The sequence below is a fragment of the Callorhinus ursinus genome, unplaced genomic scaffold (genome assembly GCF_003265705.2).
Source record: "Callorhinus ursinus isolate GAN/ISIS: 27379988/994484 unplaced genomic scaffold, GSC_fseal_2.0 scaffold20, whole genome shotgun sequence".
NCBI classification, from domain to species: domain Eukaryota; kingdom Metazoa; phylum Chordata; class Mammalia; order Carnivora; family Otariidae; genus Callorhinus; species Callorhinus ursinus.
The window spans coordinates 24,935,943-24,951,850 of record NW_027397082.1 but is presented as its reverse complement, the minus strand read 5'-3'; the positions used below and the strand labels follow the sequence as shown (position 1 = coordinate 24,951,850).

Below are 15,908 nucleotides of genomic sequence, written 5' to 3'. Positions count from 1 at the left end.
GAAAAAATTAACATGGATGAAATATGTCCTAAACCTTTCCTCGCCCCGAGGTGCCTGGCTGGCTCAGTCGGCTAAGCGTCTGCTTTCAGCTCAGGTCATGATCCCAGGGTCCTGGGATCGAGCCCCACATTGGGCTCCCTGCTCAGCGGGGAGCCTGCTTCTCCCTCTCCCTCTGCTGCTTCCCCGCTTGTGCTCTCTGTGTGTGTGTGTGTCAAATAAATGAATAAAATCTTTAAAACAAAACAAAACAAAACCTTTCCTCGCCTCATCTTCACTCCTCCTGATCAGTTCTATCTGCTCCCCCCGCTCAGACATTCCAGTGCACCCCTACTCCTTATAAAAACCTGGGGTCAAACTCACTGACTCTAAACTACGTGGCTCAAAGTGTTACCTCTCCTAATATTATTAAAGATGAAGCCATAGCCTTTCATGGTGAAAAATATAAAGATGTGATTTAAGATCTAGAATGGAACTTGCAGATAATTCTGACCAAGTGATCATTCACTTTGTAGAAAAGAAAACAACCAGAGCTCAAACCCAGATATGCCATTCCTGGACCATGTCATTTCCACCCCGCTCTGCTGCCCAATCCAAGGAGCCCTGGTGAGGATGGACAGGCAAGGGGTCGGCTTGGACAGTCACCAGAATTTTCTTCAGTCATACCACGCAGAACGTCTTTTCCTGACCACTCATGGCCACGTCCGACTCCTTGCCTCTCTCTCCATCAGCCTTCTAATGTGTCTTCCTCTTCTTCCTAATAATACTTGTATTTAGTTTAAAAATCCAGCACTAGGGCACCTGGGTGGCTCAGTAGTCAAGCGTCTGCCTTCGGCTCAGGTCATGATCCCAGGGTTCTGGGAGCGAGCCCCGCATTGGGCTCCCTGCTCTGCGGGAAGCCTGCTTCTCCCTCTCCCACTCCCCCTGCTTGTGTTCCCATCTCGCTGTGTCTCTGTCAAATAAAAAAAATAAAATCTTTAAAAGAATTAAAATCCAGCATTGATTCGACCCTTGCCCACCTAGCAGACTTTCGAAGAGGAAAGAGGTCCCCCACACCAATTCAGGCTCACACTCTTTCAGGCCATCTCACTCTGGACCAGAAAGAAGGGGAGAGAAGAAGGTCTCTAGACCTTCAAGACCAGTAGCACGTCTCTCTGGAATCTCTTGCTTTCCACACAAATATCCCTCATGAGATGAACTCCGTAGTAATGACTGAAAGAAAATATGACAAAATCTTAATAGTGATTACTTCTGCCAGGATGATTATTTCATCCTTTAAAAAAAATAATTTTTACACTTTCCAAATTTTCTTGATGAAATAATAAGTATTATTACATATATATGTATATATGTATGCATGTGTATATATATGTGTATATATCAGAAAATATATATTCCAGTGACATATATATCACTATTTTATTTATTTATATATATATAAATAAAGTTTATATATATATCAGTAAAAGATGGGACTCTTAAAAATACCAAGGCATAGAGTTCTGTCTACTCAGAGAGGCAAAAAGAATAGATGACCTCAGCCTCCAGAATTGAGCATTTAAAAGTGCTTAGGTATTAAATATCACTGGTTTTGACAACAAAGAAACAGATTAGTTTTGTAGTCTTGATTATCTGACATAAGGCTTAAATATTCACTTGCAAATGCCAAATTTTTTCCTGGAATCCATTTCAAAAGTGTGTATATTAAAAATATTAGTAGTTGTGTGTGTTAATTTTCACAAAAAAATGAAATTGGTATTCTTTGTTCAGTTTTGCAGATGGAGAGACAGAAACCAATACCCCCCAAATGACCACACTGTATTCAGTGATGCTGGAGATGAGAGTGACAGCCAGTTTACAAAAGATACAGAACATATTTCAACCAGAGCATCTATTAGGGGAAAGGGAATAATAATATGAAGCTGTTAGTCTGTGAAGCTGGGAGGATGATAGAGGAAAAGGAGAAACTGAGAAAATTGAATGAATTCGATTTTCCATTTTGCTCTCCAATAGCAAGACTCAGTGCAGAGATGGAATCTGAAGAATCAAATGATCGTAACATCAAGCCTAAAAACCTTAACCCTAACCCATGAAATGCTATCTCAATATCTGTAGCTGTTTAACCTAATAGGCACCAGATCCTCACCCTTTTCATCTAAGGACCAAATGCTGAGCAAGTTTCAGGGAGCATCAGGGACTTGTTACTTTTTCTTCCTGGCAGCCCTAGCGCAGAGCCCTCAGGAGCCCTCTCACCCCTACTCCACCCCCACAGAGAATTTCCCGCAGAGATGCCCATGATGGTTTTTGAAGCTCCAGGCCCTCCCCGAAGCTGGGTTTCAGCTGGTGTAAGGAACCCAGAGGGATGGCTCCAAATCTGGACTGACTGCAGTCCTAAATTTCCCCAGATGATGAGGGCCTGAAGCCATGTGGTAATCTTGTGAGAAAAATGGGAGCTCCATCCCGAAACCCATCTCATGCAAGAGCTAACATCATCTGACCACTCAGACCCCCTTGAGCTGACCCTGACAGTTACACTCTGGTGAGCCTGGTAACTTCGGGACTTTATGAATGAAGTAAAATAATTGATTTAGAATCACTAAATCTTCACTGGACAGAACCAGTCTATACACAGATACTAAGCAATGGGGTCTTTTTAAAACCTCAACTTTATTCTTTGTTTCTTCTGAATTTAAAATAACAATACATGCTTGATGATAAAAACTCTCACAATCCAGATGTTTATATAGCAAAAGTAAAAGATTCCAAATGTAAAAAAATTATCTCCTTCCAGACCTTTCTTCATGCATTGTTAGACATGTATCTTCCTTCCTCAAGTGGGATTACCCTCTACATCCTATTCTCCAATTTCTTTTTTTTTTCTTTTGGGCATCATTTCTTGTCAAATCATAGAGATCTACCTCCTGTTTTAAAATCTTCTGTAAAGTATTCCATGTTAAGTGTAAACCATCATTTATTTACACAATCCCTTATTAATGAACATGTAGGTTGTTTCCAATTCTTTTCTACTATAGATAATGCTAGATTAAATATCTTTCCCCCTTTGTGCAGTGGGTCTCAAAATTATTCCAACTCTCTTCACTTAGTAAATTGGAAAATACTCTTAACTGGCCAGCTAATTAATGTGTGGAGGCATTTCATTGTTCTCTTCTTAACTTTGCAGATTCTGCTGATCTCCTATGTGCCCTAAGGCATCCTTTACCGTTGACCCATCAGCCCGCACTGGATGGCTGCTTTATATCAGGACCCTGTTACATTTGTTTTGCAGAATAATTCCCAGGCTTTATCAGCATTGTTTTCCTAAGACATTCTCTGGTCCAGTCCGTGCTGCCTGCTTTCTTCTTACACAAGTGTAAACCCTGTCACTGAGGCCTCCCAAAGACTTTAGGGAAGCTGTCTGAACTCCACTTCCTGGGACTCGGAAGACTTCCTCTCATTTCTGGGTCTTACTTCCTCTTGGTTCTGCCTCTTTTATGAGTCCATGCAGACTTCTGCCTACTCTTCACCAAACCTAGGCGTGAAGCTCCATCCTATCTTTTTCAGAAACAGTCCACTGTGAGTCAGTATTTCACTGAATTTTGGCAGTGAAACAGGAAAACGAGTAATACTGAGTGCAGTAAATCCAGCCACCATTTCTGCCTCTGCCACCCCTCACGCTGCTCTGCCTCCCCCGCCCACTGGTCCCCAGAGTGAGAGCCTCCCTGTTACAGTAAGTCCTCAAAAGGCATAAAGCCTCATTTTACAGCCCAAGAAGGTCAGCCTGCCTTCATCGGCTTTAGCCCCCAACTCTGTTGATTTAAAAGTCCTCCATCTTCTCATGGAAAAATGATGTCTCTCTACCCCAAAAACCTTGTAGCTCCAAGTCTGTGTCTTAACAGCTGCTTCTGTGGTTGGCCTTCACCTTGAGTATGTGAGGTCTAGAGCTCTATCCTTTGGCCAGGAAGTGGAACTCCCAGATTTGCTCATTGTTTAAAAGAACAGCCTTGGAAAAAAGAATAATAATAAAACAACTGCTTTGGGCAGCATTGCAAACATGGTGCCTCTTCCTGGGCAACTCTGGTGGCAGTAGTAATTCACGACTTGACTGTTTCTTCATTTCATGCCCGCTGTCCTATGACCCAGCCTCCTCCAACCTCGTGCCCTGCAACCAGCTGCAGTTTGTTTCATCCACTTAGAAGTTCACACGAGAACTTTAAGACACATGGTGCCAGAAAATAAATTGAGACACATAACTTGGGAGTGACTCAGGACTAGACCAAGACACCAGGAAGTCTCTTCATTCAACCACTAGCCAGAAAGGTAAATTGTAGAGACATTCTCTTGAAAAGTCTTCTTTAGCAACATTTTATTAATCCTAATACCACTACAGTCATAGTGGTTCTTTCATATGACCAGTTTTCTAAATGTTATTTCCTTTTTTTTAAGATTTTATTTATTTATTTGACATAGAGAGAGAGAAAAAACAAGTAGGCAGAGAGGCAGGCAGAGGGAGAGGGAGAAGCGGGCGGGTGGGACTCGATCCCAGGACCCTGGGATCATAACCTGAGCCAAAGGCAGCCGCTTAATCTGCTGAGCCACCCAGGTGCCCCTAAATGTTATTTCTTAGGCAAACCCTTCTCCTTCTTTTCCTCTTACCCTCCTCCCTGCTGCCCTTTATTGAAAATAGACTAGAAGCCAGGTATCTCATTTACTTTTTCTGTCTTGTGACATGAGGTATTATTACCCAACCCCACCCCCGCCTAAAAAAAAAAACAAAACAAAAAAACTGAGTCCTGAAGAAAATTCAGAATTAAAGTCACACAGCCAGGAAATAGTGGAGTCAGGATTCAAACAAAGCTCAGAATGGCTCCAAAGCTGTGCCCTTCTTTACATAATGGACCGTCATTGAGACGGGAACATTCTGATTCAGTTCGCATTCTTATGTTCCAAGGTTCATTGAAGTTTTCCAACCTAGTCATAATTTCTAAAACTCAGGAAAACAACATAATTAACTTAAAAATAGGTTTTAAAAGTCTTGAATGTTTGCACTTGAGAAATCTCATATTAATTAGAGCAGGTAGAAGACAGAAGAGTTTTGAGAGTCTTTTAAATGGAATTTGAGAGAATTTTCAAGGACTTTGGAAGCCAACAACATAAGCTCTTTTTGTTTTGGTTTAGTTTTTAAATTTTTTGTGGAAAAAATTCATAAGAAAAGTATATAATAGATAGGTGTGTACACACACACACAATGCTGGTTAAAAATAGAAAATTATCAGTACCTACATCCCTTGCTATTCCTTGTTACGTTCACATTTCTACAGTATGGACACATTTCCCTTTTCTTGATATCATCAGGACTACTCCTTACTCATTAGCTTTGATTAGAATTACTCCAGTGATTCATGAAAGAAAAAATAGAAAGAGAAAGAGAAAACAGTTCCTGTGACAATAAGAACTGGAAGAAAAGGAAAGGAGATGATTAAAGAGGATGGATGGATGGATGGGTATTTGTGAGAAAGTTGTTTTCTGAGGTCAAATGAATGGAACTAAAAGAAAAGAAAAATATAAAAAGGGAGTATATGCTTCGAAAAGAAGAAAGAATGTGCTGGCAGGGGGATAGGCTAGAAGGTCCCCAAACTCTAGAGCTATTGCCACTATCAGTTGGGGGTTTGGCCACTTCTGGAGCAAGTGAGAAGGAGAGAGGGAGGAGCAGGGGCAGGCTGAGTGTGAGGGGAAATGGGCACTGTCACCCATTTAGTTAGTCATTATTTGGGACACATTCCCTAAACTGAATGTCTAAGAGTATGAATCTCATATTCCATTCTACATAGAAAGATCAATGCCCAATATCATTTTTTGCTTGTTTGTTAGTTTCTTTTTTGCCATGGTACGTAAGTGCCATAAATACTGAGTGAGCACTGAAGCAAAGAGACCAAGAATTGAAAGTGCGATAGTGGGAATCTGAGTAGTATCTTAGAAGAAGAAATAAAGGTACTGCAAGTAATTTAGTGTAGTCAGGAAAGAATAAAAGCAATTCATAATTAAGTTTTATCATAAAATGCATCCATTTAGTTTATGATTACAGTTTACATTGCTCTTTTTTTTTTCCAGGAGCCTCGCAAACAACAATCTCCAGACACTCCCAAAAGATATTTTCAAAGGCCTGGATTCTTTAACAAATGTGTAAGAGGACCCAAGAAATCACTGATTAATTAATTTGCAATAGTTAACAAAGAAACTTGGTATTGATGTTTAGAATTTGTAATTGGCTTTAAAATTAAATAAGAATTTTACAATTTAAATTTTAAATTGGCTTAAATTTTAAATTTACTGGAACTAATGTTTGAGTCTTCTGTAGTGAAGACTCAATATATATATTCTATATTCTGAATATATAATGCCCAGGCATTCCTTGGGGCAAAGTGTGTATGCTATGGGAGGGAGTGCTGATAAGGGACTTTGAGGGGGTGGGAAGAGGAGGCCCAGAGTGAAATTTCAAGATGCCTTTTTTCTCACGAGGTCCAGGAAATGGGGCTACAGAGGAAAAACATAAAGGAGTCTGGGAAACTGACCGAGTACAGATGAAAGGTTACACCCATGGGTTGGTCAGTCAACAGAGAAATGGAGCAGGAAGTGGGGGAAGGGAGGCAAGTTTGCCTTTTCTCTCCTTAGACTGAACAACAACTCTAGGCTTAATCCCCAGGAATTTGGCTTAAGCCCCAGGAGGGGAATGAACTTAATTATTTTTGACCCTTTTTCAAACAAAAGAGCTTTCAAACTTTGACTTTTAAGCCCCAGAGTGAAAGATCTTTGTAAGGAATTTGTATATTTTGCTGTAAGCAAAGCAAGTAATATATGCTTAACTCTCTCAAAAGCAATTTAGCTTCATTGAGTGCCTTCCAGACATTAGAAGGGTATTTAAATGGTCAGAAGGTAGATACAGGAACAAATGAAAGGATATGGGAAAACAAAATGTTTCTTATCAATTCAGGTACTTTGCTATAGAATATATATTCAAAACAACTTTTCTCCAATAACAAAAGATCTGAGTCAAGTATTTTCTCCTAAACCTAGTATTTAACTTCAAATCAGTAAGCTAATGAAAAACTTTCTTTGTTCCTTGTGGTATTTCCCCAGCCCCTCCTCAATGCCTATTACCCCAAGTCCTGAATGATGGTTCATTTCCAAGAGAGTGCCAGAAGCAGGGCACTTTCAAGAGAGTCTCAGACAGACCACAGTTAGCTGTTCTGGTTTACAATCACCCAGAAAAGTTGACACTCATTATTTGGGGTCAGAATATTCTTGGGAGATGAAGTCAGCCCTGGGATGTCTTGGAGGTTAGATGATATACCATAGCCGACTTGGGGATACAGCTTATTCGGGCATCATCTTCTGGCCCATCCTTGTGTCAGCCAGTACCACATGTGAGCAAAAACCAAAACAACAACACAAAACCCACTTGAAATTGGCTCAGTCTCTAAGGAAATCCCATAATGGGTCTGGCCTCTTGGGCCTACCCTAATATGCCCAAATCAAGAATTATCTAAGTACAAGGATCCTTGACAGCTTGTCTTTTAGTGGATTTCTTGGTTTTCTTGAATGTATCCCCAAAAAAGCATTTCTAAATGCTTCAACATTTAAAAGTTATTCGTGTGCTGTGTGAAGACTAGGCAATACCTATCTTGGGAATTCTGTGTGACCAAAAAGGGTTTTAGGAAGGAGCTGGAATTTCTGAACAGAAGCAATGCAAATAAACAGAAAACCTGGTGAGTTGGGATCATGTGTGGAAATTTAAATGATCCATGCTGTATAGTTTATTACAGACATGAGCTGCTGGATGTCTGAATTAACTCTGCTGTGTCAAAGTCATTTCCTATTAAAATTGAATTTGTAGACCATGGAATAGGATCAGGATGAATTACATCTCTGAGGAAGAACAAAAGCAAATAGCTGATTTAATTAAATATGATATAATAAGCACTATATTCTATTCTCTAGACCTGCACTCCAATATAGTAGCCACACATGTGGTCACCAAGCAGTGTTCCAAGTGTAACTAAGGAACAAAGCTTTAAATTTTTACTTAATTTTTAGAAAATTAAGTAGAAAACTAAGTTAAATTGAAAAACTGATTCTCAGTTCGGTTGTTGCAAGACTTAAATTATGTTCAGAACAACTTGGATGTGTGAAACTATTTTTTTCCAACTATAAATTTTATGAAATCTAAATACAGATCGCATACTTCTGATGAAAATTTAGCATCCAAATTGAGTTATGCTCTAAGTGTAAAATACACACTAGACTCCAAAGACTTAATATTTTTTAAAAATGTAAAATACCTCATTAATAATGTTTGTTGGCTACACAGCTAAATGATAATATTTGTGTGAGATATTAAATAAAATATATTATTTTAAAATAAATAAATTATTTTAAATCAAATATATTATTAAAATTAATGTCACCTATTTCTTGTTACTTTTTTTAGAAATATAGAAAATTTAGAAAAAAAATTGGAGATTTTATTTATTTGAGAGAGAGAGAGAGAGAGAATGAGTGGGAGCAGAGGGAAAGGAAGAAGCAGACTCCCTGCTGAGCAGGCATCCGGACATGGGCTTGATCCCAGGACCCTGGGATCATGACCTGAGCAGAAGGCAGACGCTTAATGGACTGAGCCTTCCAGGTGCCCCTAGAAAATTTTAAATTACATATGTAGTTCACACTATATTTCTATGAACAGCACAGCTCTAGACAGAGCTGCCTTTGATCCAAGAGGGAATAACTTATGAGGTTCTATTGACTGGGTGGCACTCAAGGGTGCACTGTGGGAACTCTCTGAACTCAAACTGAATGGTCAGTCAGGTTCAAGGTAGATTATGTGGCATGATGTAAAGCTGGGTAAAGGCATTCTGCATATGTTAATTGCTGAGGTAGAGATCATACATGCGTAGGTAGGACCCTCATGCAGCAAAATCAACTGAAGTTTGTCTTTCAGGGACCTGAGAGGGAATTCATTTAATTGTGACTGTAAACTGAAGTGGCTGGTGGAATGGCTGGGCCACACCAATGCAACTGTTGAAGACATCTACTGTGAAGGCCCCCCAGAATACAAGAAGCGCAAAATCAATAGTCTCTCACCCAAGGATTTTGATTGCATCATCACAGGTAATGTATTCCAAGTCATTCCACCTCATAAAGCTAAAATAAGGGCTACATGTTGTGTGTGTGCAGGAATTGGTATTTTTTATATCTTTAAAAACCGAATGACCAATTTTAATTTTTAAAATATGACAAAGCATCAAAACTTTGTGGGTTTAAAAGCAAAGTAAAATTATCATTTTACTGTTTCTCTTAAATAAATGTATCTCTTAAGGACATTTGAGATCTAGCCAAGGAACGAGGCATTAGCACACGGTTATTCATCATCATTTCCTGTTTTTGCAGAATTTGCAAAGTCTCAAGACCTGCCTTATCAATCACTGTCCATAGATACTTTTTCTTATATGAATGATGAGTATGTAGTCATTGCTCAGCCTTTTACTGGAAAGTGCATTTTCCTTGAATGGGACCATGTAGAAAAGACCTTCCGAAATTATGACAACATTACAGGTATGAAAAGCCTGATCGTATTTTGAATAGAAAGTCAAGCAGGTTGGACCAAGGGCAACAGAAAAAGACAACTGGTATAGGGGGATTGTTGGGCACACTAGAGTCCTTTAATCCCCAGCTGTACCATTTACTAAATGACTGGGGATTGTTCCCTAAACCTTAATTTCCTGACTTGTAAGTGGGAATAATAATACCTAACTCATGGGGTGGTTGTAAGATAATGTATTCATAAGATATTATGATCACACATTCAAGAAACTTAGCATAGAACCAAGCATAGTAACTGCCAAATAAAAGGTAGATTATTTTTCTTTAAAAGAAAAATATTGGACTAGGAATCATGAGTTTTAATCTAGATTCTGCCACAAACTAGATGGGTGAGCCACTCACCCTCACTGGGCCTTCCCTTTTTCTTAACTATAAAATAAAGATGTTATTTTAGATCAATGAGTCTCAAGCTCTTTTGTACAAACATGACCCCCTCAAAATGTTAATGTACTCCTGTGACAAAAAGGGATTTTGGTCCAATAAATCTGTGAACCGTATCTCCCTCTTAGAGATTCATAATAATTATGCATTAGAGGCCCTGAGAAGTCTAGCAGTGAGGAAGCCTCTTTCCAGTGATTTGTGCATTTAATTTGACCTTGGAAACCACTTTTCTTCCATGAAAACTTTTACTTAGGTGACCTATTAAATTTTGTTCTCATTTCAACAACTTTATAGTTTTTAAGTAAGTTAGAATATGGGGCTCCCTCTAAAATGTTTCCATCAGCTTTAGCTTCTAATACCTTTAAAAATCTGCTTCTGAGAACATTCAAACCTCCCTGTAAAAGATTTCCCTTCTTGGATGGGAAGGGTCATAATTAGATTGTGTTGGTGGCCACCAGCCCCATTGTTCACAGGACTGAGACAAGTCTGGGGCTTGCTTGAGACTGAGGTGCCCAGAGGAAGGGATCTTCTCCAAACTGAGGTCCTCCCAGAAACCTCCTTCTTTCTCAAGGAAGAAGGTCATGCTTCCCTTTTTCCCAAAGCCCCCTCAATTTTCCAATGAACTGCAGCAGCTTTGTGCAGTTTAAACCAGGTTCTTACCTGTGTATGTCCATCTATTATTCTAGATGAATCTTAAGATGATTACTTGAAAGAGAAATGAATCACATATATGCATACTTTCAGAGGACATCATCTCATGTAAGATGACAAATATATGCCCAATATGCTGTCACTATGACCTCCTTTATGCCAGAAAGACATCACTAATCAATGACAATGCTCTTGCTTACAGAGTGCAGACCCGACTACAGAATCCTTCTCAAAACAGTTTTCCAGGCAGTTTCCCAATCAGTCAGTTGATCAGTATTGATACATAGTTGAGGTCTAGTGGCCATTCCTGATCTAGATCAAATCCTCATTGTACAGAAGAAAAAACTGAATTCCAGAGAAGTTAAGTGATTTTTCCCAGAGTCACACAGTTGAGTCCTGAAAAGGGTCACAAATAGAATAATCTCACCTATTAGTAGAAAGAGTTGATGCAGAACTTACTGCCTTGGAGCTTCTAAAGTTAGAAAAGGCTTGGGGCCCAGATTTGCCCTGCTCTTTTTGGATTTCCTAGAGTCAAACTGCCTCTAGTTGATATTTACTGATAAATATTTACATTTATTGATACCAAAAAGATACTGAGCAAGGACACTGATCCATATTGTTCTCTAAGATTTCTCAAAATAACTTTTAGGAGTATCACCTGTGACTGTACCCCTCTTTCATTTTTCTCAAGGATTTCTCTTCCTTGTTTTCTCTCTTGCTACCAGTGACCTAAAGCTTCAGAAAAATGACAAGTGGCATCTCTCTCCTTTCCTAGGGGAAAATCACCTATTTTTAGAGCAAGAAGCCATTCACACTAGGAACAAACCAATTTCAGGTAGAACCATGGGCTACCATGGGCTATCCAGATGACTGCTCAAGACTTCGTAGGGTGGTTCTAGAAACCTGTGGGATCCTAGCCCAAGTCGGAAGCCCTGGAATAGCTCACCTCCCCACAGGTTGGGTTAAAAGCATAGAGACGCTGGTAGACCTGGGTTTGAATCCCAACTCTGCCTTCTCCTAGCAGCACTGAACCTCTCTGAGTTCAGTCTGCTCATCTGCAAAAGGGAGGATAATAATATTTATCTCGTAAGATTTTTGGGAATTTTTAATGAGATGATTTGACAAAGCACATAGCTGGTGATCAATAAATGGAAGTTTTCACTAGAATTACTATAATTAACTCATGATATGTCAGGGAAAGCAATACTTTCTTTCTGCAAGAAGTGAGAGGAGAAAACTCAGGCCACAGCTGTGTGTCCTGAATGTCTAGTGCAGGTTGGATGTGACTTGACAACTCAGTTGTTGGTAACAAGGCCTTGTGAGGCACAAAGGCACAGAACTTCAGGATCCTGCTGCCATTGGGCCTTGGAGATTGGCCTTACCTATTCAACCAAGGAAATCTCTTAATTCCAGGCTGATTTTGGTGGAAGTTGTATGGCCTCAGGCTGCATGTTTACATGCTGCAAAAGAGGATGGCCATCCAACTAATCTCTCATTTGTCTTTTCCCAGGCACGTCCACTGTAGTGTGCAAGCCTATAGTCATTGAAACTCAGCTCTATGTTATTGTGGCCCAGCTGTTTGGCGGCTCTCACATCTATAAGCGAGACAGTTTTGCAAATAAATTTATAAAAATCCAGGATATTGAAATTCTCAAAATCCGAAAACCCAATGACATTGAAACATTCAAGATTGAAAACAACTGGTACTTTGTTGTTGCTGACAGTTCAAAAGCTGGTTTTACTACCATTTATAAATGGAATGGAAATGGATTCTACTCCCATCAATCCTTACATGCGTGGTACAGGGACACTGATGTGGAATATCTAGAAATAGCCAGAACACCTCAGACACTCAGAACGCCTCATTTAATCCTGTCTAGTAGTTCCCAGCGTCCTGTAATTTATCAGTGGAACAAAGCAACACAATTATTCACTAACCAAACTGACATCCCTAACATGGAGGATGTATATGCCGTTAAGCACTTCTCAGTGAAAGGTGACGTGTACATTTGCTTGACAAGATTCATTGGTGATTCCAAAGTAATGAAATGGGGAGGTTCCTCATTTCAGGATATTCAGAGGATGCCATCACGAGGATCCATGGTGTTCCAGCCTCTTCAGATAAATAACTACCAATATGCAATTCTTGGAAGTGATTATTCCTTTACGCAAGTGTATAACTGGGATGCAGAGAAAGCCAAATTTGTGAAATTTCAGGAATTAAATGTTCAGGCACCAAGATCATTCACGCATGTGTCCATTAATAAGCGTAATTTTCTTTTTGCTTCCAGTTTTAAGGGAAATACACAGATTTACAAACATGTGATAGTTGACTTAAGCGCATGACATACCAAATTCTTTGGCTGCCATCAGAAACTTTCTACAGTACATGATCCGGATGAACTCAATGCATGATGACTCTTCTTATCACACTTGCAAATGAATGCCTTTCAAACATTGAGACTGCTAGAACCAAGCACTACCAGTATCTCCATCCTTAACTGTCCAGTCCAGTGATGTGGGAAGTGACCTTTTATAAGACAAAATTGAATTGTGTGACTGTTCTTTGCAGTGAAGATGTGTAAATAAGTGTTTAATGGTATCTGTTACTCCAAAAAGAATTATTAATATGTACTTTTCCATTTATTTATTCATGTGTTCAGAAACAACTGCCAAATAAAATGTTTACATTTTCTTTCATATCCCAAAGGTAATTATTTACAGTTGTTTTATTCTTGGTGATGGTACATTGAGGAAATAGTTTTATACAATAGGATTATGTTTAGATGAAGAGCTTATGGTGTGAATAAGGAGTGAAGATCAAACACTGATATTCATTACCCAAGATTTAGGAGCAAGTTTATCAGCTGATTTGGAACATTCAAGGGTGTTTCCAAAGGTCATGCTTTTAAGAACATTTTGTGGTGAAATGGTGACAAACTTAAAGCATGGTAGAGAAATTTGCATATTTCAAGAAGACTGATTTGAAATAAATAGTAAGACCCATCCTTTTCCTATCTGACAGCTCTAGCTAAAAAAATTCTTCAAAAAACTTATAAAAGAAGCAAAAGTCAAGATTTTCAATTTTAAAAACACTATTTAGGGACTTTCTAAGTGTCTGACCCTAGAATCATCTGAGAGCTAATTGAGATTGTAACCTTATAGTACTTGCCTCAGATTCACCCAATATGTAGGCCTCTTAATCTGATCAAGGATATTTCACTTCTAGACATCAGTTTGGATATTACTGACATGCTGCAGAGTGCCCAGGAGGCTCATATTTGATTTTCTAAATTCCTACTCCTGGATCACATGGTTTGTTAGCACCTAGCACAGTGCCTATGGTAGGCTAGGCTTTAGAAGAGGCATGTGTGTCCTCCTGTTATAATAATAAACTTCCTAAGTCCCTTTGATCTAATCAGCCCTATTTATTGAGTATCTATTAAGAACAGGGTATTGTTCCTGTGGTGTTGGGGAGGAGAATTGAGGAGGAATAGGGCATGGCCCTTGCCCTCTGGAGCCTTAGACTAATTGGAAGTTTAAGACACAGAAACCTACAGAGTAGGGCGCCTGGGTGGCTCAGATGATTAAGCGTCTGCCTTCAGCTCAGGTCATGATCCCAGGGTCCAGGGATCAAGTCCTGCATCGGGCTCCCTGCTCCTTGGGAGCCTGCTTCTCCCTCTGCTTCTCTCTCTCTCCCTGTCTCTCATGAATAAATAAATAAAATCTTTAAAAAAAAGAAACCTACAGAGTAAGCCGTAAGTGCCAATCATCATCTGAACATTCTGATTTATAAAGATCCCAGGAGTATCAAAGATGAGTTCCTGGAGGAAGTGGTCCCTGTTTTATCTCCCCTTAAAGGGGAGATATGGTTTCAAAAGGGGATCATGGCATAGAAGATATTCCTGGCATGAACTGGTTCTGTGTGAATCAGAGCTTCCTCCAGCTTATTGCTCCCCATGCTCCTTTGCCAAATGAATGGGTAGGGGGAAGAGGGCAGACATCAACCTCTCTGCTGGCACATATCTGGCAAACTTGAGGCACCAAAGGTACACACAGTAGTTACACAGTCTCCAAGAAGCAGTACCTCGGGAAGTTATGCATAGGAACCAGATTCCTTTACCACGTGGGACGATGTTAACTGACATTAAAGTTATAGGGGACAAGAAGTCTTACCCATTCCCAATCTTGCACACAGGGAGAACTGGCCTTTGAGTTTCTTATTTTCTTCAGTTCCTTTTTTCTATAAACAGGATATATGCTGTTGAAGAACACCCGCTCCATACAGACTGGGTTTAAATCCAGCCTTGCCATGTACTGGCTTTGTCCACAGGCAAGTTATTTAAGTTCTCTGAGCCTCAGTTTCTTTATCTGCAAAGGGAAAATAATGCCTACTCCAAGGACAGTGGAAGGATTAAATGAGATAATGTGCACTTGGTGGATTGAATTTTCCAAATATGGCCACAATATTTCCCATCCTACATGTTCTATGAGAACCTTGCCCCCACCCCATCAAGAGGTGGTGCCTAACTTAATCTGGGCAGGCTTATAATCAATAGAATGTAGTGGAAATGACGCAGTTTGACTTTTGAGACTAGATCATAAGAACAATGAAGCTTCTACCTTGGGAACTGGGACAATCACTTTTGGAACCCTGAACGGCTACCCACAAGGTCCCACGAGGCTGAGGCCACCACTGTGAAGAAGCCCAGGCTTCGGTCGACAGCCCCAGCTGAGGTCTCATCTGACAACCACATCAAGCACCAGTGCTGTGAATGAAGATGCCTCCGGGTAATTCCAGCCCCAAGCTGTCAAATCTTCCCCACTGGGGCCCTGGATGTTACGGGGCAGAGACAAGACATCCCCACGGTACCTGGTCCAAATTCCTGACCCACAGAATCTATGAGCATCATAAAACAGTCAATTCAAGCATCTAAGTTTTGGGGTGATTTGTTACACTGCAGCAGTGATCAGGACAGCATACAAGGTACTTAACACCGACCTGACACAAATTAGCACTCACCGAGTGTGCCGACTCCACACCCAGAATATTGCATGCTTCAGGGTCATGTTCTACATTTATTACCTTAATGTAATTCACGGCCATTTCATTTGTAAAGGATATCTCCTGTTTTCAATACATTGCCAGTGTTCGAACTCTGTGCCAGGCCTTCTGCTGAGTTCAGGGATGCAGAAATGAAAGGCTTAGATTCTTCTCTGTTTGT

The 15,908-nt window shown here is 39.9% G+C and overlaps 1 protein-coding gene across 3 annotated transcripts in view; it reads left to right on the top strand.

Moving 5' to 3' along the window:
* Positions 1–15,908, top strand: part of LGI1 (leucine rich glioma inactivated 1) — a 41,392-nt gene extending 25,484 nt beyond the window's left edge. For 2 of the 3 annotated variants that reach the window (XM_025880962.2, XM_025880959.2), the window contains 4 exons: positions 6,106–6,177; positions 8,990–9,159; positions 9,439–9,603; positions 12,194–15,908. In XM_025880962.2, coding sequence (XP_025736747.1) covers positions 6,106–6,177; positions 8,990–9,159; positions 9,439–9,603; positions 12,194–13,029 — 1,243 coding nt within the window. In that variant the 3' untranslated portion in view covers positions 13,030–15,908. The remainder of the gene's footprint in view (positions 1–6,105; positions 6,178–8,989; positions 9,160–9,438; positions 9,604–12,193) is intronic. The other variant, XM_025880963.2, reaches the window with a different exon arrangement.